The sequence below is a fragment of the Acinonyx jubatus genome, chromosome E2 (genome assembly GCF_027475565.1).
Source record: "Acinonyx jubatus isolate Ajub_Pintada_27869175 chromosome E2, VMU_Ajub_asm_v1.0, whole genome shotgun sequence".
Classification (NCBI taxonomy): domain Eukaryota; kingdom Metazoa; phylum Chordata; class Mammalia; order Carnivora; family Felidae; genus Acinonyx; species Acinonyx jubatus.
Window position 1 is genome coordinate 55,192,750 of NC_069396.1, and position 23,550 is coordinate 55,216,299.

General features: G+C 40.7%; 2 protein-coding genes across 7 annotated transcripts in view; one reads left to right on the forward strand and one right to left on the reverse strand.

Annotated features, from left to right (window-relative positions):
* The window catches only part of LOC106972991 (zinc finger protein 677-like), a 433,591-nt gene that overhangs the window by 257,722 nt on the left and 152,319 nt on the right, over positions 1-23,550 (reverse strand). The window lies entirely within an intron of this gene.
* LOC106974908 (zinc finger protein 677-like) lies at positions 993-20,002 on the forward strand. 6 transcript variants are annotated; one of them, XM_027037035.2, is made up of 5 exons: positions 993-1,068; positions 3,514-3,578; positions 13,057-13,183; positions 15,548-15,616; positions 16,479-20,002. In XM_027037035.2, the coding sequence occupies exons 2-5, from the start codon at positions 3,564-3,566 to the stop codon at positions 18,773-18,775; spliced, it is 2,508 nt and encodes an 835-aa protein (XP_026892836.2). In that variant the 5' UTR covers positions 993-1,068; positions 3,514-3,563; the 3' UTR covers positions 18,776-20,002. The 6 variants fall into 6 exon arrangements, with proteins under 6 accessions (XP_026892836.2, XP_053066892.1, XP_026892835.2 ...); XM_027037034.2 differs by having other exon boundaries at positions 1,039-1,159; XM_027037033.2 differs by lacking the exon at positions 993-1,068 and adding an exon at positions 1,070-1,154.

Sequence of the window (23,550 nt, forward strand, 5' to 3'; positions counted from 1 at the left end):
AATTAAAATTGCAATGAAATTTGGCAGTTAAGGGCTTAAGCACCTACAGGTCCCACTGGTAGGTCTCAAAGACATTTGGATTTGTAATTCATCTGGAGAGGTGTGGAGTTGAGTATCCAATTTAAGAGAGAGACCTTAATCAACACCCATTGACGCAGAAACTTTTATTCCTTTAAAGCAACGTGCCAGCCCTCCGTCCCACAGCCCAAGGCCCGGCGGGGAAAGCCTGGAGTGCAGTGCAAGGGATGGCGAGAAGTGACAGTTGAGTGAAAAGTCTGATGACGAGTTAATATCGAACAGCACAATTCCCACAGGACAGTGTTTATTTCTTTTCATGTTTATTTTAGTTTTGAAAGAGAGAGAGTGCGAGCGAGGTAGGGGCAGAGAGAGAAGGAGACAGAATCCAAAGCAGGCTCCAAGCTCTGAGGTGTCAGCACAGAGCCCGATGGGAGGCTCCAACCCACCGTAGGGAGATCAGGACCAGAACCAAAGTCAGGCTTAACCTACTGAGCCACACAGGCGCCCCCCGCCCCCCAGAACAGTTGTGCGTGTCGCATTCTAGCGTCCATCACCGACACTGACCACCCCGGCTTTTACTTCATTAAACAAGGAGCTGTCATTATCCGGGTCTCAGTCGACCCACGAGGATCCCGGGGGCCAGGTCCCCACACTGCTCCGCCTCCCCCCTAGAGCGCATGTCCACCGCTCTCTAAAGACTTTTCTCTCACCCCCCCCCAACCCGCCCCCCCCCCCCCCAATTGGTTCCCCTGGCACCGGGCTCAACGAAATACCGCCGCTCCCAATAGAAGCGACCCACCCTTCCCTGAGGTTGCACCCAGCCTGGCTCGAAACGACACCAGAGGGATCGGACGGAATCCAAAAGCGGAACCCGAAAGCGCGCGGCCGGAAGAGAAAACAGACCCGCAGACGCTAGGAGGAGAGTGGTGCGCTGGACCCGCCCCACCGGATGTGTCCTGGACACGCCCCGGCACCGCCCCGCGACGCACGCGCGTGCGCCATTTTCTGCAGCCCCGGAAGCTGATCCAGCAGGGCAACGTGCGCTGTGGGGTGAGTGAGTCTCCATTTTTCTGGTTCGCACCAGCGGTTGCGCTGCTCAGTGCCTGGGGCTCCACCCCAGGTTCCGGGGTCGCCTGGTAAGGTAAAATTCTTGAACCGTCTTCTCCCTTTCATCTCTCGCGGCCTGGCTCTAAGACGTTCCGAGTCCTTTCTCTCGGGGCGGGTCCCGGGGGTCTGTGGTCGTTTTCGGTTAAAATCGCTCCGAGGCAGGTTCGGGCCAAGCCGTTCTGCCTGTGGCCCTTGCAGACCCCGATATCCTTGCCGGTCACTTTCCTGCTCAGAACCTTTCTCTGACTGCCGAGTGTCCCCCGCGCCCCCAACCCCATACTGCGTCGGGCACAGTCGTCACTAGGGAGGTGGGTGCAGGCCGTTGGCCGCAGGGTGGCCGTCCGTCAGGGTGTGGACGGAGATGGCGGGGAAGGACGCAGAAATCTGCGGAGTTAGAGGGTCATCAGAAAGTGTGGGGAGAAAAACCGGCGGGGATTGAAACAGGCTGCCGCAGAAGAGAGTGAAACTGTTGGAGGAGGAATAGCGACGGAGGGAAACGGAAATGGACAAAAGCACTGAAGAGAAACAAGGACACAGACTTACACAGAGAAGACAACGCGTAGGGGTCGCAGGCAAGGCACAGGACCCAAACCCTAGTGAAGAACCGAGGATATTAAGTTGTGAAGTACCGACTTGAAGTTTTATGACCTCGTTAATCCAACATTTGGTGAATTGTTTCAGTTGTGGAGAAGAGATCGAGAGTTGTGAAACCTGGTGTTTGAGGCATCTGCACTTTCTAAGCATCGCATCAGAAGATAATGCCATTGGCAACCCCTACTCATCCAGGGGGATTAGAACTGTCAGTTAAAGGGGACTTTCTGTAACCACATGGTGCTTTTACGATGGCCATTATTAACAATACTGTTTGTCTCTCCCCGTTTTTTTCGTGGCTCATGGCATTCTTTTCTGAATTTGATGTATCCTCACACTTGTGACTTTAATCTCAGATTCCACTGGAGAGCTTTTCAATTTCCAAATTATTTTCTCCTGTAATTTTATTGTTCAGAGTATGAGTTTTATATGCTTTTCTATTCTACCATATGTTGCAAGGATTCTTTGATGTCTCTTAAAGAACTTTATGGTATTTCATTACACATCCGTTAAGGATGTTGGTAACCTTTTAACACTCAAAACCTAGTTTAATGGGCTAATTTAATAATTCAACAGTTCTCTTCTTGCGTTAAGGCAGTTTATAAATTATCAAGCTTTGAGGTGAGTTCTCCAGCTAAGTAGATGATCCCCTCAGGTCCCCTCTGTCTTCTCTGTACAGATGTTGAACGGTGGTCTTGATTGATGTGGAACTTGGTTCCAGCAGAGCTCATCCGTTCATAATACAGAGAGTGTTCAGACCTCGTGCCCACAGGTGGCCCTTTTTCATGTTTTCCAGGACCAGTAACTATTTGTAATTTCATAGAGCTTTTCTGGAAAAGAGGAATTAAATGCTTGGGCTTGCTTAAACCCATAAAAGAGAAGCTTCTCTCCTTCAGGAACATGAAAGGTAATCTGGAATTAGGACAAGCCCTTTCTACTTCAACCTGTCCAGGCCACCTTTTCAGAGCTTTCTTACACCCAGTTCTGCTCATTCAACTGAGACTTCTTCAGGGTAACTTGGCAAATTAACTCCCCCTGTAACCCCCGATGGACCCACCTGTAACAGGAGACAATAGACCAAGAATTCTGAACGTGAGTTAATAGGTTGCGTGAAATGATTTTCAAAACTAGGTGCGTCTTTGGTAGTGTTCTGGGAGAGAGTGTGCAGTTATAGTGGGAGTTCACAATGTGACCCAGTTCCAAAAATATCGAAAGCCACTGGGAAAGAAGCAGGAGCATAGCTCAGAGACAGGGATGTGCCTCTGTCACCTCCACCCTCTCTGTGTATCCTGGCTAAATCTTAAAAATTTGATTGTGTCATCTTTTGACATTAAACCCTCTTACAGGCTTCCCGTCAGCATCAGGACAAAGATCTAAACTTCTCAGTACGGCTTCCAGGGAGCTCTGGAGCTGGGTGGCCCTTAAGAGTTGGTCCATATTGATGGCATGGACAGGTTTCTGTGTCCTGCATCATGCATTCCTTGGATGTGGGCTACCTAGGGAGGAGCCAAGAACTTGAATGAGCCCATTCCCTTTGGCCAAGTGCCAGGTAGACAAGACAATGCAGTTGCAGTGGAGTGTGTAAGTTTGAGCGGTAGGGGAGGCCTTCGTGAAGAAGTGGGTAAAAAATGCACTTGTTGGCCTCCACATAGGACCTTATTGTCTCTGCATCCCTCCTGTTGCAGTGGGCAGCAAAGGCCTTTTTCCCATGGCAAGTTTTTCCCCATATGTATATTGTGGCAGAGGATGGGGTTATGTTGATTCTGAAAATTAAACAACATCCTTTTTGTCACACAGTATAACCTTACTTGAGAAAGAAGACCAGAAGAAGGGGGAAAAAAGAAGGAATGGCTCTTTTCCAGGTAAAATCCCATTTTTTGTTGATTTTTCTTCCTAAAATGTCACTTTGGACTTGTTAATCTTGTCTGTCTGTGAGGTGTCCTGCCTGAGTTGTTTACTCACACCCAGGGCTTTCTCCCAATGTCCCCTCCTCTCCATGCATATTTCATCTTAACTGTGACCAAGTGACGCGGAACTTAGGAAGAGGCACCTGCTAGGTGGTCATCCTGGGAATGTTGTTCTACACAGGCTAGGACTGGAGATAGGGAGTTAGCTCTTTAGTCTCTTCAGGAAGGATTCTTCAGAGATCCCTCCTGGATCCTTTTTCAGCTCATATAAACCAGGATTAAAGAGATTATGTAAGTAAGTCATGTATTAACATGCAAAAGTACCTGAGGAACCCGGAAAATAAGAGTGATGGAAGTTTACTTCATCCGGTTTTACAAATGCATTTTGATGTTAAACCAGGGACTCATTGTGCTTCTGACTCCACGATATTAATACTTTGGAATAGAATAGAAAGTTGAAAGTAGGAATGAGAAGTAGAGAGGGTGTCTTGGTTTATTAACACATTTGGTTTTCAAATGTAGAACCAACTTACATGTCAAACAGTGTCACAGACCATGAGACTGGAGTTCTCTCTTGTCCAGAAGAGAGCAGATGCAGAATGGAATACGAGAAAGGGTGATGTCCGCAAGGCGACAGGAGCCCCCAACAGGGGTATTGTCTCAGTATTTATTGACCTCACAAGATATTACGAGGTACATGTGAAGAAAACAAGATCTTACACACATGAACATGGAGAAAACCATCAGACAGGAATCATTAATTTGTGTGTGTAGGAAGCAGAGGGTCTGGGAGGCAAGTGGAGTGTGTAACCAAAGTACATTAGTAGATTGGGGTCAGATGGAAAGGAATTTCCTGCAGGTGCTGTAAGAAGTTACTCGTGATCCCAGTACAATATCTCGCTAGCTAACTTTGGGCACGTTCGCCCCATGGTGGGAGATTTTCGCCCTAAGCTTTTCTCTAGCTAATGACTTTACCTTGGGTGCTTTTGTCCCGTGGTGGCAGCTTTCTGCCCTAAGCTTTGTAACCTGTTTGTGGAAGTCTAAGGGATTCTTGAACCTATTTCCCCCTGGCTCCCCATTTTGGTTTTTTTCATCTTAAGTTTGCGTGTGAGGACAGTCATGATGGCTACCTGATCTGTATTTTGCTGTCTGGAGGTTTGGAGAGTGATTCTGCAATGGCATAAAAGGAGACATCGTATAAGTATTCCACTTCACAGAGTTACAATAGAGGATTAGCACCTTTTGTCCTTTTCCTATAAATTGGATGGCAGCCATAAGGGCTTTTAGGCGTGCCATTATTTGTTTGTAGAAGTTTGGCTTATTAGCTCTTCGATAAGGTTGACCATAACTGGGTTAAGTTACATGTGCAGTTTCATAGTGTGCTGAAGACTAATTCGAGCAATGGTAGCAGAGGCTATAACGCTTACTGTGGCTTGGATCCCCATGATTAAGAGGCCTATGAAACGCCTTGGCCTGCTTAATACCAGTGGTGGAGATCATTGCCATCAGATGCAGATCAGGTGTGTAGGCAATACCACTGCGTTGTAAGAGGAAGTGGGCCTGGTTTGACAGGCGTTTAGGCTTCCCTCATGTTATATGAGGAGCTAGGAATTGCATTTGTGGAGCGACTTCAGGATGAGGAACAGTGAAGTGGTTTCTTCCATCCTGAAAATGGAGCGGTGGTCGTTCATTCTGAGTCATTCTCTGGAAGTCCCGGTTGATGGGAAGGTGTTCTGGGGGTCTCCCCCATGCTATAATATGGCTTCACCAACCAAGAGGGAATCCCCAGAGGTCCAGAATCTGAAAGAATACAAGCATATTCTCAGACCCAAGTGAGAAGTTTGAACTGGCACCATAGGTGAGAGGGTTTATGGGATTTAGGAAAATGGAGCTTAGCTGCGTTAGTCCTTGAGGGTCAAGATTTGAAAACGTAAGAGTGATCCTAGTGTGATCGAGGAGAAGTTGAGCTTGTAATGTAGATAACCATGGGTAATTCTGCCTTTTTTGTTGTTTTTAACATATTTTTTAATGTGCTCATTCTACAACTGCTTGTCCTTGTGGATTGTAGGGAATTTTAATTTCATTTGCCATTTCCTTCTTCCTTTGTTTCCGACATTGTTCCCCCCTGAAAATTTTGACTTAAAATCTTGAAGGTTGCTGAGGGTGGATGGTGTTCTCTTCTGTAACTTCTTCTTGCTGAATAGGGTCATAGAGAGTCCATCCCTAGGGGCAACATTGGTAAGTTGGGGTAGGTATAGCAGAGTTAGGAAAAGGAAAAACAGTGCAGGGGAACACAGCCTCCTTGAGCATAAAGGATTATCTGTCTACTAGAAGTGATAGCGGTGAGGAAGTCTTCCAACAGGAGTCACAAAACTATGACAAAAAAGACACAAAAATGGACATGATTAAAAGATCTAATGGAGGTGAGAAGGAAATTCAGTTACTTCTGTGGCACATAACACTTCAGTTATCAGAATATCAAGTGATGACCTTATGCCAAAAAATATTAAAACTAGGAATTACATATAATCTCTATAATAGGTATAGCATGTACTCAGATATAACCTAAGGATTATTATTTGTTTGACAGTGCTTCCAGAGTAATTTAACTTTCTAAAGAAGTCTAATTGGTCAAAAAGACTTCATTTACAATTTAAATCTTTGAAAATTTGTTAGTAAAATACTCAGAAAGTTGTAATCCACCAAGTGTGTTTACCATCAGACCCCGATATCCTCACTTTCCCTGCAATAAGAAGCTGAAAGCAGATAAGCCTTACTTAGTAATCAGTGATTTAGCATCCTATCCTATTTAGAAAAGGCCTAGATGTCCCAACAAATTCAATCCCAATTTATCATGCACGGAAAGCTTCGAGTTACTAAAGCCTTTGAAAGCTAGTGTAACAATGACTCATGAAACCTGTGAGACGAAGTTTCCAATTACTTTAAGTTGTAACATGAGCTTATTTGACCTTTGATTAACAGGTCCATTTCAAACCAACAAACTTACATTTGGGTCCCCCTAAGACAGTTTGTTCCCCATGGTTAATTTTTACCTGAAACACTGCTGAGGAAATCTGAAGTGGATGATCTTGGCTCGTTGACATATCAGATACCATGTTTAAAGATTGGGAAAGGTTTCTATAGGTCATAATATGGCTGAATTTTGGGTAGACCCCGGTGTAGTGTATAATATATGCTCCCAGTTCTTTCGAGTTTTCCAAGGGCAAGATGTCTTGTGAGTTTTCCCGTGGTGTTTGTAAACATAGTAAGGGCATTCTTAATAGGTAGTTGCAAAGGAGTGAGGATGTCTTCAGAGGGAATCTTTTGTTCCTTTGACAGGTCAGATATTTCCCATTGACAAATAGTATAGTTGGTATTCTCAGGATGTAGGGATGCTGAAGGGGTTGGCTGACAATAAGGAAGTTTAGGTTCCGTGGAAAAAGTTTTTATTTACTTTGAGTGCGTCTATATGTTCATAAACATCATCCGCACATAAGGGGAGAGTGTCAGAACAATAGATCATGTAAGAATAACTCAGGCAAAACATTGGCGCCTTCCATATGTCATGCCTTTAGTGTTTTACCTATTCATTCCCAAGGGTCTAAGTGAAAGGTTCCTTGCTTAGGAGACCAAGGACAGTGTTGCTGGATAATCATTAATGATTTAAGGAGTGCTATATGAATGTGTTTTTTATGTTCTAGGGATAGAGAGTCTCCCATAATAATTCTCTCAAAAGTTCAGTGGCAGTGAATCCCCATAGGTTCGGTTTCTCTTACCTCATCAGGAGAGATTGTTGTCCTGTGCATTTTTCTATTTTTGGAGCTCTAGTTGTTACACAGCTTTCTGCATCCTTGAGTAATGTTGGCTTCGTAGCCATGTCGCCTTCCAGTCTCGTCGGCCCTTAGCCACAATGGGTTCTCCCACATTGCCTTCTTAGCCACGTCTCCTGCTGACACATCCACTTCTTAGTCACGCTGGCTTTTCTTCTAATCATGTTGACTTCTCGTCGCCTTCTATCACATGGATGTCTGTAACCTCGGCTTTTATCATGTCGACCTCTATCCTGTCGCGGTCACCATCTGGCGAAGACTAGGAGCCTGGAGTTCTTTCTTGCCCAGCAAGAGAGCAGATGCAGATGGGATACGAGAGAGGGTACTGCCTGGGAGAAGACAACAGCCCCCAACATGGGTTTCATCTTGTATTTATTGAGCTCTCAAGATACTACATACGTTGGGAACATGAAGAAAAGAAGATCTTACACATGTGAACATGGAGAAAGCCATCAGACAGGAATCATTAACTTGTGTGTGTAGGAAGCAGAGGGTATTGGGGGCAAGTGGAGTTTGTGATCAAAGTACATTAGTAGATTGGGGTCAGATGGAAAGTAATTTCCTGCCGGTGATGTAACAAGTTGCTCGGTATCCCCTTACAATATTTCCCTAACGAATCTCGGGTGATTTTGCCCCTTGGTGGCTGCCCTCCGCTGTAAACTTTCATAACTTATTTAGGTAAGTATAAGTGATTCTAGAACCTATTTTCCCCCATAACAGTAAATGTTTTATAAATTATTGGTAGCACATCCATCTCATAAAGACCATGGTGTTCTTTTAGGAACTCTCACACGTTGCACATCTTTTAGAGAAAAATGTGTATAATTTAGCCAGACATAGGAGCAGAACTTTCATCACAGAGGATGGTGCTCAGTTTTAATTTTACATAATATTATTAAATTCTTTTTATTATTTTTGTGTGTATGTATTAAACTTCAATAGTACAGATTTTTGCTGTTCAGTTCTACACACTAATACATTTTTGAAACTAAGAAGTAAAACATGTTCTTCCCTGTCATATCTTCCACCATCACTGATTTTCTTCATTAAGAACCGATGTTCTCTTTCGTACATATTTTCCAAACGTGCGTTTATATAATGTAGTATGAGTTTAGAATATATTCTTCTGTAAGTGTATAATCCTATTTTATTCTGCAAATTGATATCTTTACATGCCATATGACTTGAAGTCGATTTCGTGAAAGTCAGCAAGAGATTACTGCTTTTTTAGATCCTCATGGGAGCATTCTCTAAATGAAGATACATGGGTCCTTTACAGTTCCTTACTGTTTCAAAGAATGCCACGGTGGCTGCTTCTGAGCAGGCCGACTTCACTACAGACTTCTAAGGATGTTTTAAGATTGTACATCTTTTAAGCATGATTACCAGGTTGATGATGGTCTTTCTGAGGAGGCACAGACATTTCACTTAGTAAATAAAGATTTTAAATCAACCGTCTTGACCATCCTCAGCTAAAGGAAAACGTGGAAGAGAACTAAGAAGTAGGAGAACAATGTTTCGACAAATAGAAAATATCAGTAAAGAGATAGAAATTATAGCAAAAGGATGGAATAGAAATGCTGGAGTTAAAGTATAAACACCAGAATTGAAAATTCACTAGAGGGTTCATCAGCAGATGGACAAAAAGAGTAAAGAATCAGTGAACTTAAACAGAGGTTAACTGAAATTGTCAAGTGTGAGGAGGAGAGAGGGGAATAAAGCTGCATAAAAGGGAATAAAAGAAGAAAAATGGCCAGAGGCAAAGAAACCTTTGGGACACTATAACTAATACTCCTATAAACGTAATAGGAGTTCTAGAAGGAAGGGCAGAAAGAATAATTGAAGAAAGAAGAGCTGAAAACTTCCCAAATTTATCAAAGAGAACCTACACGCCCAAAAAACTCAATGAAATTCAACTAGGTCCAATGCATGGAGATCCCTGGCAGTCACATAATCAGTCAAGTTTTATAAGATAGAGTGTGGGACGTAGCAAGACAGAAACAACTTCTCATGTACAGGGATTCTGAATAAGATTAATGGTCTGTTTCTTGTTAGAAACTGTGGAGGTCAGGAATCCATCTCCTTTGGTATTAAAAGAGTGAAAAATTAAAAAAAAAAACGTATCAGGAATTCCTTATGAGGCAAACTACTACAAAATTGATAGTGAAGTTGAGATTCCTAGATGAACAAATGCTGAGGGGGTTCACACTTACAGACTTAGACTATAGGCAATGCCACGTGGAGTTCTTCAGGCTGAAATGGATAGAAACTAGCAGTACCTCAAAGCCATAGGAACAAGTAACGCTAGTAAAGGTAATTACATAAGTAAATATAGAAGCTAATTATTGTGTTTGTTTTGTAACCGATTTTTTCCTACATGTCTAAAGAGATAGATGAGTAAAACAATCAGAAAACTCTGCTCTTGAGTGTATGCAACATCTGTTCATATCTTTTATGAAGTAGTTTTTGACAACAGTGTAAAGGGAGAATGTGTAACAGCAGTTGTTTGTATGGCATTAAAGCTAAGTTAGCATCAACTGAAATTCAAATGTTAGTGGTTTAATATGTAAGCTGTAATCCCCAGGATAACCACTCAGAAACCTGAAAACATACAGAAAAATAAATAGACCATCAAAATGGTATGCACGTACAGACACCTGAAGAAGGAAGGAATTATGTAACAAAATGTTAGCCATACAAACAGCAGATGTTAGAAGTAATTCTTATCAGTAACAACTTGAAAAGTACCTAAATTAAAATCTTCAATAAAAGAGAAAGGAATTTTTAAAAATGGTTCCACTCTATGTCTACATACAGCTCACTCTATTTTTCAAAGTATTTATTGATTGTGAGAGAGCGTGAGTGGGAGAGGGGCAGAGAGAGAGAGAGGGAGAGAGAAATTCAAACAGGCTCTGCAGTGTCAGTGCAGAGACCATTGCTGGGTTCGGTCTCACAAACTGTGAGATCATAACCTGAGCTGAAATTGAGAGTCAGATGCTTACGCGACTGAGCCCCCCAGGCACTCCGAGGCTCACTTTAGATATACAAATAGGTTGAAAGTTGAAGGATAGAAAAAGATATTTATGTGGATAGTAATGAACCCTAGCTGGGTAGCTATACAGGTTTCAGACCAAATGGGCTTGAAGGTGTAAAATTGTTACCAAGCATGTTGAGACTCATTATATATTGAAAAAAGGGCAAATCATTGAGGAAGATAAAATAACTATAAATAATAGGTACATAGCAACAAAGCCCCCAAGCATTTGAAGCAAACATTGGGGAGATTGTTCTACTATACTAGTTGGAGCACTCAATGCTCCCTACTTAATAGTTGATAGAACAACCAGACATCAGTAATAAAGCAGTGAGCAACACTGTAAACCAGCAAGGCTCAGCAGACATATACAGAACAGTGCATCCTGCAAAAACTCCAAAATTAGGGGTAGAAGGGAACTGGCTTAGTCTGAAAAAGCTTATTACTAAATTTCCCTGGCTAACCTCATATTCTCTGGTGAACACCTGAAAACATCCCTTAAAGCTGAGAACAAAACAAGCATGCCCCATGTTGCTGCTCCAACTGAGCACTCTAGTGGAAGTTCTAACCAGAGACATTACAGAAGAAAAATAAATAAAATGTGTCAAAATGGGAAAAGAAATCAAATTATGTTTACTTATAGTATACATGATCTCCTCTTTAGAAATAAAGAATACTCATTCCTAGAGTGAATTTACTGAAGTTACAGAATACAATATCAACACTCAAAATTCAGTCACATTTCTGTACCCTAGCAGTCAACAAAGGGAAAGTAAGTCAACACTTCCATTTACAAGAGCAAGACATCAAATGGGAATAAATTTAATTGAGTTTGAAGTTGTATACAGAGTGAAAACTACAAATGTTGGTGAGGGAAATTAAAACCTAAATGTCAAGATATCTTGTGTTTCTGCCTTGGAAGACTGTAAAACGGAGAGCTCCCCAGAGTAACAAAGAGTAATGCAGTCCTTGGCAAAACCTCAACAGTGTTTCTTGCTATATTGGGAATCGTGATTCTCAAACTCATATTGAATTGGTATGGACACCACATAACCAAAATAAATGTCAGAAGGAACAAAATTGGAGGACCTACATTTCCCAACATCAATACTAATATAGTTACGTGAAGTAATCAAAAGCATAATTGCACCAGAGGCTAGAAATATTGATCAAAACAATAGAACTGAGCATCCACAAGTAAACCCACACATCTTCAGTCCATTCCTTTTTTTACAAGTGTGCTGAAAACAGACACTGGAAAAATAAAAGTCGCTTAAATGGTACTGACACATTTAGATATCTGTTTGAGAATGAAATTGAAACTACCCTGTGCCATGTAAGGAAATGAATTCAGATTTAATCAAAGACTGAGTGTAAGAGCCTAAACTATAAAAGTCTCACGTGAAAACATAGGGGGTAAGTCTTCACCACCTTCGGGTTGGCAGTGGATTTTTACACATGCTCCCAAAAGAAAAAGAGAACCAGACAAAGTAGATAAATTGGTCATCATCTCAATTATTCATGTCTGTTCACTGGAGGACATTATCATCTAAGTGGAACAATCTAGCAAATGGGAGGAAATAATTTGCCAACACATATCTACTAAGCATCTACAACCCAGAATATGTGAAGAACTTATACAACTCACAACCAACATACAAAGAACCCAACTTGAACAATGGTCAAAGGATTTTAATAGACATTTCTCCATAGAAGATACACAAATGAATCCAGCACATGAAGAGATGTTCAATGAAAGTAGTCATTATTAAAATGTAAAATCAGAACCACAGTGAGCTATCGTTTCACATCCACTAGGATGACTGTTGTGAAACAAAAATAAAGATGTGGAGAAATTTGAATCATGACACGTGGCTGTAAAAATATAGGTACTGTGGAAAAGAGTGTGACAGAGTCTGAAAAAATTAAACCATGAGCCCCAGTAATTCCACTCCTAGGTATATAACCAAAAGAATTGAAAACAGGCATCTAAACACTTAACTTCTACTGGAACTTAGTAATATTAGCCAAAGGTCATAACTACCAAATGCTTTACAGTAGTTGAATGAATATGGTCTACTCCTGTAATCGAATATTCTGCAGCCAGAAGAAAGGAAATGGACCACTGATACATACTATATCGTGGATGAGCCCCAAGGATGATTCTGTGTGAAAGAAGGCAGATGCAAAAGGTCACATTTTTGATCCCTTTCCTTTTACACAAAAAGATCCAAGATCGGTGAATCCACAGAGAAAAGCATTAGTGGTTGCCAGGGACTGGGCAATAGGAAGCACCTGTTAATGGGTAAAGTCTTTCCTATGGGGCTGATAAAAAAGTTTTGGATCTAGACAGGTGACGTTTGTGCAATATTTGAGTGCAATAATTGCCCCCAATGGTATTTTAAAGTGGCTAATTTTATGTTCACTGTAACTCACTCAAAATTATCTTACACGGATCAAAGAACACTCACTCCAGTCAAGTCAGTCTTTACACATCTGTGCTTCTCTTGTCTTTGGTCAAATAAGAACATGTTTCCTGTCCATTTGGTGAAATGTGTTTTCCTTTCAGGGACGGTTGACCTTCAGGGATGTGGCCATAGAGTTCTCTCAGGAGGAGTGGGAGTGCCTGGACCCCGCTCAGAGGGCCTTGTACAGGGACGTGATGTTGGAGAACTACAGGAACCTGGTCTCCGTGGGTGAGGATAACTTGCCTCCAGAAGTCGGTAGTTACTTTTTATGTCTGTGCTGTGCATTTTCTAATGAGAGCCCCTGTTTTGATCATAAGAGTTCCAATTCCTTGTTCTTAAGGGAGTGATTGCAGCTGTTTTGGATTGAGAGTGGAAAGGGTTCATAATGTGGCAAATGGACTCTAACTTCCCTTTCCTTCAGAAGTTCTGCATTCCTGCTTGTTTAGGTGGTTGCAGAACTTAGCAGTCAGAAAAGCCTAAGGGAGGGAACTGGTGATGAGGAGCCTTGGGTGTTCTGTGTAAGTGAAGAATCTCTAAATTCTACTCCTGAAACCAGCATTACATTCTCTGTTAACTAACTATAATCTAAGTAACAATCTCGGAGTTGGGGAATAGGATCTAAAACCCTTATATTCTTAGCAAAGTCCAAGTTTGCTGACATCTTGAAAGATAAGGCTCAGAGAGAAAAACAGTATTTAAAGTAGGAGGGAAAAAAGGAAACCTTGTGGTGAATTTATTTAAATCTCTGATTCTGTGGTCTTACCCTTGTGCCTTTGGTTAGGTGGTTCTTGGAAAAAACCCAGATGTCTGCACACCTAAAATAATCCTTAAGCACACAGGCACTCATTTGAGTAATTTTTGAAATATGTTTCTACACCACTTAAAATGAATATCCTTTCTTGTTTGCTGAACCAAGAGCAGGGAATTTGTTCTCGAAGAGCCAAGCAGATCATGTTCTGTTTTTCTTGATAAATGAAAATCTGTTCTTGAGCTGAATATCATCTCTGTTTTGGAAAAAGAGAAAGACACTTGGATAGTGGAAAGTGAAATGAAGACAGGGGAACATCCACATAGTGGGCAATGTATTGGGGTGTGAGCACAAGTGAGAGTGCCACCCAGGCGCCCCCCCCAACTTTTCTTAATAGGAGTTTTATTATTTCAGGTCTTAGGTTTAAGTCTTTAATCCATTCATAGTTAACTTTTGTGTATGGTGTCAGATAGTGGTCCAGTTTCATGCCTTTGCCTCTGGCTGTCCTGTTTTCCCAAACCATCAATTGTGCTTTCCCCTTTTGTATAGTCATGTCTCCTTTATTGTAAATTAAGTGACATGTGTGTGGGTTTATTTCTAGGCTGTATTCTGTTCTGTTGATCTATTTGTGTATTTTTATGCTAATACCATACTGTTTTAATTACCACAGCTTTGTAGTCGGGGGGTTTGAAATCAGGGAATGTGATGCCTCCAGCTTTGTACTTTGTTGTCAAGATGCTTTGGCCATTCAGGATCTTTAGTGGCTCCATAGAAATTTTAGGATTTTTCACTTTTGTGGGTATGTTTTCATGTGAACAGAAATTTTCCACTTATTTGTATGAATACCAAAGAGTGGGACTGCTAGGTTGTATTTAAGGGTACGTTTAATTTTGTAAGAAAGTGCAAACTGTTCAAAAGAGGAGTACTATTTTGCATTCCCCCCAGCAATGAATGAGAGTTCTTATGGCTCCACATTCTCACTAGTATTTGGTGTTAGTGTTGTGGATTTTGGCCATTCTCATAAATGTGCAGTGATACCTAATTGTTACAACAGATATTTTCCTCGATTAAAGTTATGACTTTTCTTTAATGTTTGTTTACTTTTGAGAGAGAGGGAGGAGGGAGGGAACATGAGCGAGGTAGGGGCAGAGAGAGAGACACAGAATCCGAAACAGGCTTCAGGCTCTGAGCTATCAGCACAGAGCGTGTTGCGGGCTTTTGAAGTCCTAAGCCTGCAATCATGACCTGAGTCGATGTCAGACACTTAACTGACTGAGCCCCCCAACTGATGCTATGGTATTCTTTAAGAATTTGTGGTATCTTGAGAACATATTTTTTAAGTTCCTGTGTAGTCCCAGAAATATCATTAACCTGATTTGCCATAGGTTTTTCTGTAATGATACATTATGTTGGGGTGCTTGGGTGGCTCAGACAGTTAAGGATCTGACTCTTGATATTGACTCAGGTCATGAAGTCACAGTATGTGAGTTTGAGCCCCGCATTGCACAATGCGCTTACAAGCTGGAGACCTCAGGGGAATTTCCCCCTCCCCCTTTTGCAAGCTCGCTCCCTCTAAGCAACAACCTTAAAAAGCATTCTAGTAAATGTCTCCTGGAACATGTATACATTATGTAATTCTCTTGAGTACATACCTAGAAGTGGAATTCATGGGATAGTTTGATAATTTTTAGAGCAAATACTGAAATAGATACAACTGTACAGTCTTCCTATAACCCTGTCTCCCTATTGAATGTTTTCCACCTTTGCTTCATGCCCATAGTTGCGTTCCTACAGAATGTGTCCGTATTATACCTTTTGCTGAATGTGTTTTCTTTTTTCCCAAGGTCCTGCATTAAACTTACACCACAATCATATTCCCATAGATGTGCAGGCACAAGCCCTGTCCCCACATGGTCAGTTACTTCTTATGCTTCATTCTTGCTTTTCTGAATCCAAGTCCTGGCCTTTCCTCAGATGTTTCATTGAGCTAAACAAACCATCCTCGTATATCCTGGTATATTAATTTTGATCAACAAAGCACCTCAGTTTACACAGCACCTGACTCCCCTGTCCCCTGTACTGCAGAAGGATCCCTATTCATACAGGGGAACATGCGTATGAATTGCTCAGGACAGCAGCTTGATCTGGTGGTTAATTATACTGTGTGTTTAATAATGTGTGAACATAGGTTGAGAGAAACAAGATATTTAAAGACTCTGTATGTTACAACCTACATATTGATAGATCTAGGAGGTTAAGTTAATAAGTAACCATAGTTACAGAAACTAGTAGTCCCTGGGATTCTAAAGCAGTTTTTCTTGGAGACATAAAAACAGGATTTACATTCCATAAGGAACACATACTAGGAGGAATGAAAGATTCGTTGAGCATCACTGAAATATGAGATATTGGGTTCAGGTAAACACGTTTTTATAAAGACTAAGATTTAAGGAAGATAGACATCTCTATGATTTTCATGCACAGTTATAAAATAACCAGTGTGTAGATGGGCTCTGTAATCATGAAGTGTCATTTAAGTATCCAGTTATGTGTCCAAAAAATATGGATAATGTAAAATGTTTTTCGAAAAATTACCTTAAAATCAGAGAAATTGTTAATATGGAAAACGTTATAAAAAGAGAACTCAAAAACATTGTATATGAGAAAAGTGTTTGAAGACCATTGTTGACTAACTTCCTTTATTTACTATAATTATTTAGGTGTGTAATTATTGAATTTAGTATAAAATATTTACCTTCCGACTCTATTTGATAGGAAGCCTTTCTGCTGGATTTGCACTCATGGAATTGTCACCAGGGGAGGACATTTATAAAGAAGTATTTTACCACTTAGTGATATTGGAGAGAAATGAAAGCCATGGCATCAAGGATTTTGGTCTCAAGGAAGTCTGGGAAAATAGGCATGAGTTTGAAAATCGGTGGGGAGATCATGCAAGAAATTACAAAGAAGTGCCTTTGACCCATAAGAAAAATCTCACTTGTAGGAAAGATCAGCCACTTAATCAGCCCTCAGTTACTCTTCCTAAAAAGCAGAGTGTTTCTGTGAGAAAAAATACATACCAGTATGTCATGAATAATGAACCATTCATCAGGACTTTGTTACAACAGGACAGTAACGTAAGTGGTTCTGGAAACCAGTACATAAACTGCTTGGAAAATAGAATTGGATTAAGTTTGCAGGCACACCTGGATGAGCTCCAGAGGTTTCACAGTGAGGAGAAAATGTATGAATGTAATCCAACTGAGAAGTCTGTCAGCAATGGTTCCTCAGTCTCACCACTTGAAAGAATTCCCAGGGCCCAAAACATTTGGAATAAATCTAGGAAGATTTTTCATTTGTTACCTGCACAGGCCAGGAGAGCATGCACTGGACAAAAATCTTATCAATGTACTGACTGTGGGAAGGATTTTAGCAAAACCTCAAACCTCATGAGCGATGAGGGTATTCTTTCTGGACAGAGACCTTACAGATGTAATGCATGCAGCAAAGCCTTTGCTGAGCATTCAAGCCTTACTCAAGATAAAATCCATAGTGGAGAGAAACCTTACAAATGTAGTGAGTATGGCAAAGGTTTTAAGCAGTGCTCACACCTCTTTAGACATCAGAGTACACATCCTGGAGAAAAACCACACATATGTGATGTGTGTGGCAAGGCTTTTATCAGAAGCTGTAGGCTTAATCAACATCGGAAGATTCACACAGGAGAAAAACCTTATTCATGTAGTAAATGTGATAAGGCTTTTCGCACGCGTTCTCACCTCTCGGGTCATGAGAGAACTCATACTGGAGAGAAACCTTACAAATGTGCTGAGTGTGGCAAAGCCTTTACCGATGGTTCACATCTTAGTCAACATAGAAAAATCCATACTGGAGAGAAACCGTACAAATGTAATGAGTGTGCCAAAGCGTTTACCCAATCTGGAAACCTTACTAGGCATCAGAAAATACACACTGGTGAGAAACCGCACAAATGTAATGTGTGTGACAAGGCTTTTATCCAAAGTTCAAGCCTTATAGCACATCAGAGAATTCATACAAGACAAAGACCTTATAAATGTAATAAATGTGATAAGGCTTTTATCAAACATTCACAGCTTTGCGGACATGAGAGAACTCATACTGGAGAGAAACCTTACAAATGTAATGAGTGTGGTAAAGAGTTTACCCAGTATTCACGCCTCTCTACTCATCAGAGAGTCCATACAGGAGAGAAACTATATAAATGTAACATATGTGGCAAGGTCCATAGTCAAAATTCAAACCTTGCAAATCATCAGGATATGTATACTGGAGAGAAACCTTACAAAGTCAATGAGTGTGCCAAAGCGTTTTCCCAATTTGGAAACCTTACTAAGCATCAGAAAATACACACTGGGGAGAAACCACACAAATGTAATATGTGTGACAAGGCTTTTATCCAAAGTTCAAGACTTATGGCACATCAGAGAATTCATACAGGAGAAAAGCTTCATAAATGTACTAAATGTGATAAGGCTTTTATCAAACGTTCAGAACTTTTGCGTCATGAGAGAACTCATACTGGAGAGAAACCTTACAAATGTATTGATTGTGGCAAGGCCTTTTCATGTAGTTCACATCTTACTCAGCATAAGAAAATCCATACTGGAGAGAAACCATACGAATGTATTGATTGTGGCAAAGCCTTTGCGATGCGTACACGTCTGACACAGCATAAGAGAATCCATACAGGAGAGAAACCTTACAAATGTAATGAATGTGGTAAGGCTTTTACCCAACGTTCACACCTTTGGAGTCATGAGAAAATTCATACTGGTGACAAACCTCACAAATGTAATCAGTGTGGCAAAGCCTTTACCCAGCCTTCAAAACTCAATAGACATCAGAAAGCCCATACCGGAAAGAAAACATGTAAGTGTAACATATGTGGCAAGTTCTATACTACAAATTCAAACTTTGCAAATCATCAGAGAATCCATACTGTTGAGAAACCTTATAAATGTAATGAGTGTGACAAAGCGTTTACCCAATTTCAAAGCCTTACTTATCAACAGAAAATACACACTGGCTAGAAATCACACAAACAATATGTGTGTAACAAGGCTTTTATCCAAATGTCAAGCCTTTTGTCATTTCAGAGAATCCATACAGGTGAAAATCCTTGTAAATGTACTAAATGTTGAACTTTTAGCACAAGTTCAAACCTTTTTGGTCATGAGAGTACTCATACTGGAGAGAAACCTTACAAATGTAGTGAGTGTCGCAAAACCTTACTGAGTGCTCAAATCTTACTCAACATAAAAGAAATCAGTACTGGGGAGAAACTTTACTAATGTAATGAGTGTGTCAAAGCGTTTACCCCATTGGGCAACCTTGCTAAGCATCAGAAAATATACACTGGCATAAACCACTCAAATGTAATGTGTGTAACAAGGCTTTTATCCAGTGTTCAAGCATTATGGAAGATCAGAGAATTCATTCAGGAGGAAAACCTTTTAAATGTAATAAATGTGGTGAGGCTTTTATCAGATGTTCTCACCTTTGGGGTCATGATGGAACTCATACTGGATAGAAACCGTACAAATGTATTCAGTGTGGAAAAGCCTTTATGGAGCGTTCACATCTTACTCAATGTGAACCTAATATGTGTGGCAGTGCTTTTATTCAAAGCTCAAGCTTTGGGAAGCATCAAAGAACTCGTAGAAGAAATAAACAAGTGAGCAAGTGTTCAAGACTTGCTCAGTATCAGATTTCACCATGGAGAGGAACCATATGAAACTAACATAAGTGGGAAAGCTTGTAACCAGGGTTCATACCTCACCTGATAGAATAGAAGCCTCTGAAAGAAAACACACACTAGGAGTGTATGACAAGGCTTATCTAAAGCTTCTTATACTTTGGGGAATGTAATTTCTTCTAGAGAGAACCCTTACAAATAAAAGGAGTGTCATCTGGGTTATAAAAAGTGTACAAGTTGGGGATGGGTTAAAACAGATGAATGGAGTTAAGAGGTACAGACTTCCATTGATAAAAAAACAAAATATACAACTTTGTGCTTTGTGGTCTAGAAAGAATTCACATAACATGGAAACCATATAAATGTGTCAAAGTCTTTACGTCAGCATACACCAAAGAATTCTTACTGGACAGGAACATTAAAGAGTAATGAAGGCGATAACTTCGCCAATTCTTCAATGGACTACAATTTAAAACTTCATGCTAGGGGGACCTCGGTTTGCTTTGACAATTAACCAATCTTAGGTGTTAAATTCCAGAAAATAAAAAGTATTTAAAACTCATGAGATGAGGGGCACCTGGGTGGCTCAGTCGGTTAAGCGTCCGACTTCGGCTCAGGTCATGATCTTGCGGTCTGTGAGTTCGAGCCCCGCGTCGGGCTCTGTGCTGACCGCTCAGAGCCTCGAGCCTGTTTCAGATTCTGTGTCTCCCTCTCTCTCTGACCGTCCCCCATTCATGCTCTGTCTCTCTCTGTCTCAAAAATAAATAAACGTTAAAAAAAATTAAAAAAAAAAAACTCATGAGATGATGTGTGTCAATGGAATAAGTATATATGTGGAAAGACCTAATCATATTCCATTGAAATCTTTTTATAAAGATTTTATTGTGAGGGCGCCTGGGTGGCTCAGTTGGTTAAGCAACTGACTTCGGCTCAGGTCATGGTCTCACAGTTTGTGTTCAAGCCCCACGTCGGGCTCTGTGCTGACAGCTCAGAGCCTGGAGCCTACTTCAGATTCTGTGTCTCCCCATCTCTCTACCCCTGCCCTGCTCACCTTCTGTGACTCTCTGTCTCTCAATAATAAATAAATGTTAAAAAATTTTTTTTCAAAGATTTTATTTTCCTCTGTACATCCAACATGGGGCTCACACTCAGAACCCCAAGAGCAAGAGTAACGTGCTCTTTTGACTGAGCTAGCCAGGTACCCCTATAACTTTTTACTCAATTATTTTAGGTTTCTTGACACTGAATTATCATTGATGACTTGTAACCTCAAGTTTGGACTCTACTGATGTTATACTTTAATTTTATGCATTTCATTTGTCAAGCGTAGTGGTGGTCTGAGAGAAAGCATTGGTAAGGTGAAGGGAACCTCTTTCATTGGGGGTGCTTAGCCATACGTATATACCCTGGAAAAGCTAGGATTCTAAGCTTAAGATAAAGTGTACTATACATTTGGAAGCATAGGGAGTGGCCAGGAATAAACCTAACACTGATATGTAAATTGTCATGTTTTCTGAGGTCATGGCCCTTTCTCTGGATTTGATGGTATGATTGAGTTCCTTTGTTGATTATTATAGGAGAGAATTACTCTGTCAGATAGATGATCATGAAATAGTAGGTTGGGACATGGAGAAAGAGATTTTCTTTTTTTTTTTAATTTTTTTTAACATTTATTTATTTTTGAGACAGCATAAATAGGGGAGGGTCAGAGAGAGAGGGAGACACAGAATCTGAAACAGGCTCCAGGCTCTGAGCTGTCAACACGGAGCCCGACACGGGGCTCGAACCCACAGACTGCGAGATCATGACCTGAGCCGAAGTCGGACGCCTAACCGACTGAGCCACCCAGGTGCCCTGAGAAAGAGATTTTCATGTGAGAACTATGGGTTACTTGGGATAGCATTTGTACTAGAGAAAATAGAGGGGGGATGATGGTCTGTCCATGTTTTGAAAGGTAATGACTGTTGTATATCACAGATGAGTAAAAACTAGTCTTAATTTTGGAAACTGAAGAGAAAATTTTAGAGCATTTAAAGGAACCAAAGTAGGCGTGCTTGGGTGGCTCACTCTGTTGGGTGACTGACTCAATTTCGGCTGAGGGTCATGGGGTTGACCTCTGTACTGGGCTCTGCTGAGTGTAGAGCCTGCTTGCTGTTCTCATTCTTTCTCTGTCTCTCTCTGTCTCTCTGTCCGTCTCGCCTACTTGTGCTCTAAAAAGAAAGAAAAACTAAAACTCAAATGTAATATGCTTGAGAAAGACTCAATTTTGGCCACTTAAACTGCATTTTGATACCATTTTGTTTGGGATACCCTATTTCTCATTTTTGGGTCATTTCATAATGAACACTAATAATACATCCTTAGGGTTTGTGGTTGAATGTCATCTATAACAATGTCATTTCATGTTAGATTTAAACATACAGTTTTGGAAGTATATATTCGTAAGTTGTATTTGAGAGTTACCTACCCAGCGTATATCCCATAGTATTTTTGTGGCTCTAATGAAAATACTATTGCAATGTAATTTCAAACTGTCACCCTCTACCACCGGCCTCCCCATTCATGAATATACACCATATGATTCTGTTTCTCCCTGTCTTTTGTGCTGAAATGTGACCCATGGTTCGCACCTTTACATTAAATGAAATTAGAAAAATGGCAAGCATATGAAAAGTATTAGGAACTAAGAGAAAATGTGAGAAGGAGAAAAGTAAGACAATCTTTATTTTGTGCTATAGTGCTCAGAGAATAATTTGAAAAGATAAATTGTAATGACTTTATCCTCAAGAATGAACATTACACAATGGGAATCTTATTTGAAAACTAGAAATCTCCATTTACCCTCTAAAACATTTTTTGCTCGTTTGCATTTGTGCTTCACTGGAACAGGATGTTCACATGTCAAGAATGATGGCTGCATGCAGCTAAGTGTTAGGAGGAAGTTGAGTATCTGATGATGCTTTCTTGGGAGCCTAGGATAGATTTCTCAAGTTCTGAAAATGGCTAGGGAGAACAGGGAATAGTAAACTACTTTGTTATGATGCATAATGTGCAGCGTCAGGTTGATGATACTCATTGACACTCTGAACTTACAACTACTGCCAAAGGAAAGGCTTGTCTGCCTTCATTATTAGCTTTTCCTGCCCAGATGGGCAGAATAGTAAGAGGTTGTAATGAAGCTTCACAGGTATCATTAGTCGGGTATCAAAAGTACAGTCAGATCCTGTAATACAAAACTGAAGTTTACTCCTTACTGACTTGCCTGGGAAAGACCACAATCTTCCTCGTGCTAACTAATACCTTCTTCTTTCTGATGCATTCATAGCCCCACCACACAGTATGATTGTGGAAAATGGTTGTGAAATACTGTTTATTTCAGTTACTGAAGATATTTTTAGACTGGTGATGTCACGATTCTTCTATAAAGTTTTGGTCTAATATTAAATACATTCAGACATGATAGAATATTCTCAGCTACAAACCTTCTGTAGATGTTTCACTTTAAAGGAGAATGGAAAGAATGGAATCTCAAAATCATTCCTTCCATTTTGCTACCAAGACACTAGAAGCAGGGACTGCCTGGGTGGCTGTCGGTTAGGCATCCAACTCTTGATTTTGGCTCAGGTTGTGATCTCATGGATCATGGGATTGAGCCCTGGGTCAGTTTCAACACTGAGCATGGAAAAATAAAATTTAAGAAGCTTTTTAAAAAAGGTACTAGCATCGGAAGCTCTGTATTGAAACTTGGCAAATTAGTGTCAAATTCAGGTAAATAAAATTAAAATTAATAAATTTCAAAGAAAATAAATGTGTAAGTTAGAAGACACTAAGGACTAATAACTTTTCACTCATTTGGAATACCTACGATACTGGTCACGGGTTGCATGTGATACTGTACACTCAGGATAAAGAAAATCTGTGATGAAATCGGTCTTATCCACAGTTATCCTTCACTACCTTTTCAGTATTACTGAGTACGTATTTTTTGTTTTAATTTAACATTCATTTATTTTTGAGCGACAGAGCACAAGTGGGAGAGGAGCAGAGAGAGAAGGAGACAGAATCCTAAGCAGGCTCCAGACTCTGAGCTATCAGTGCAGAGCCGGACAT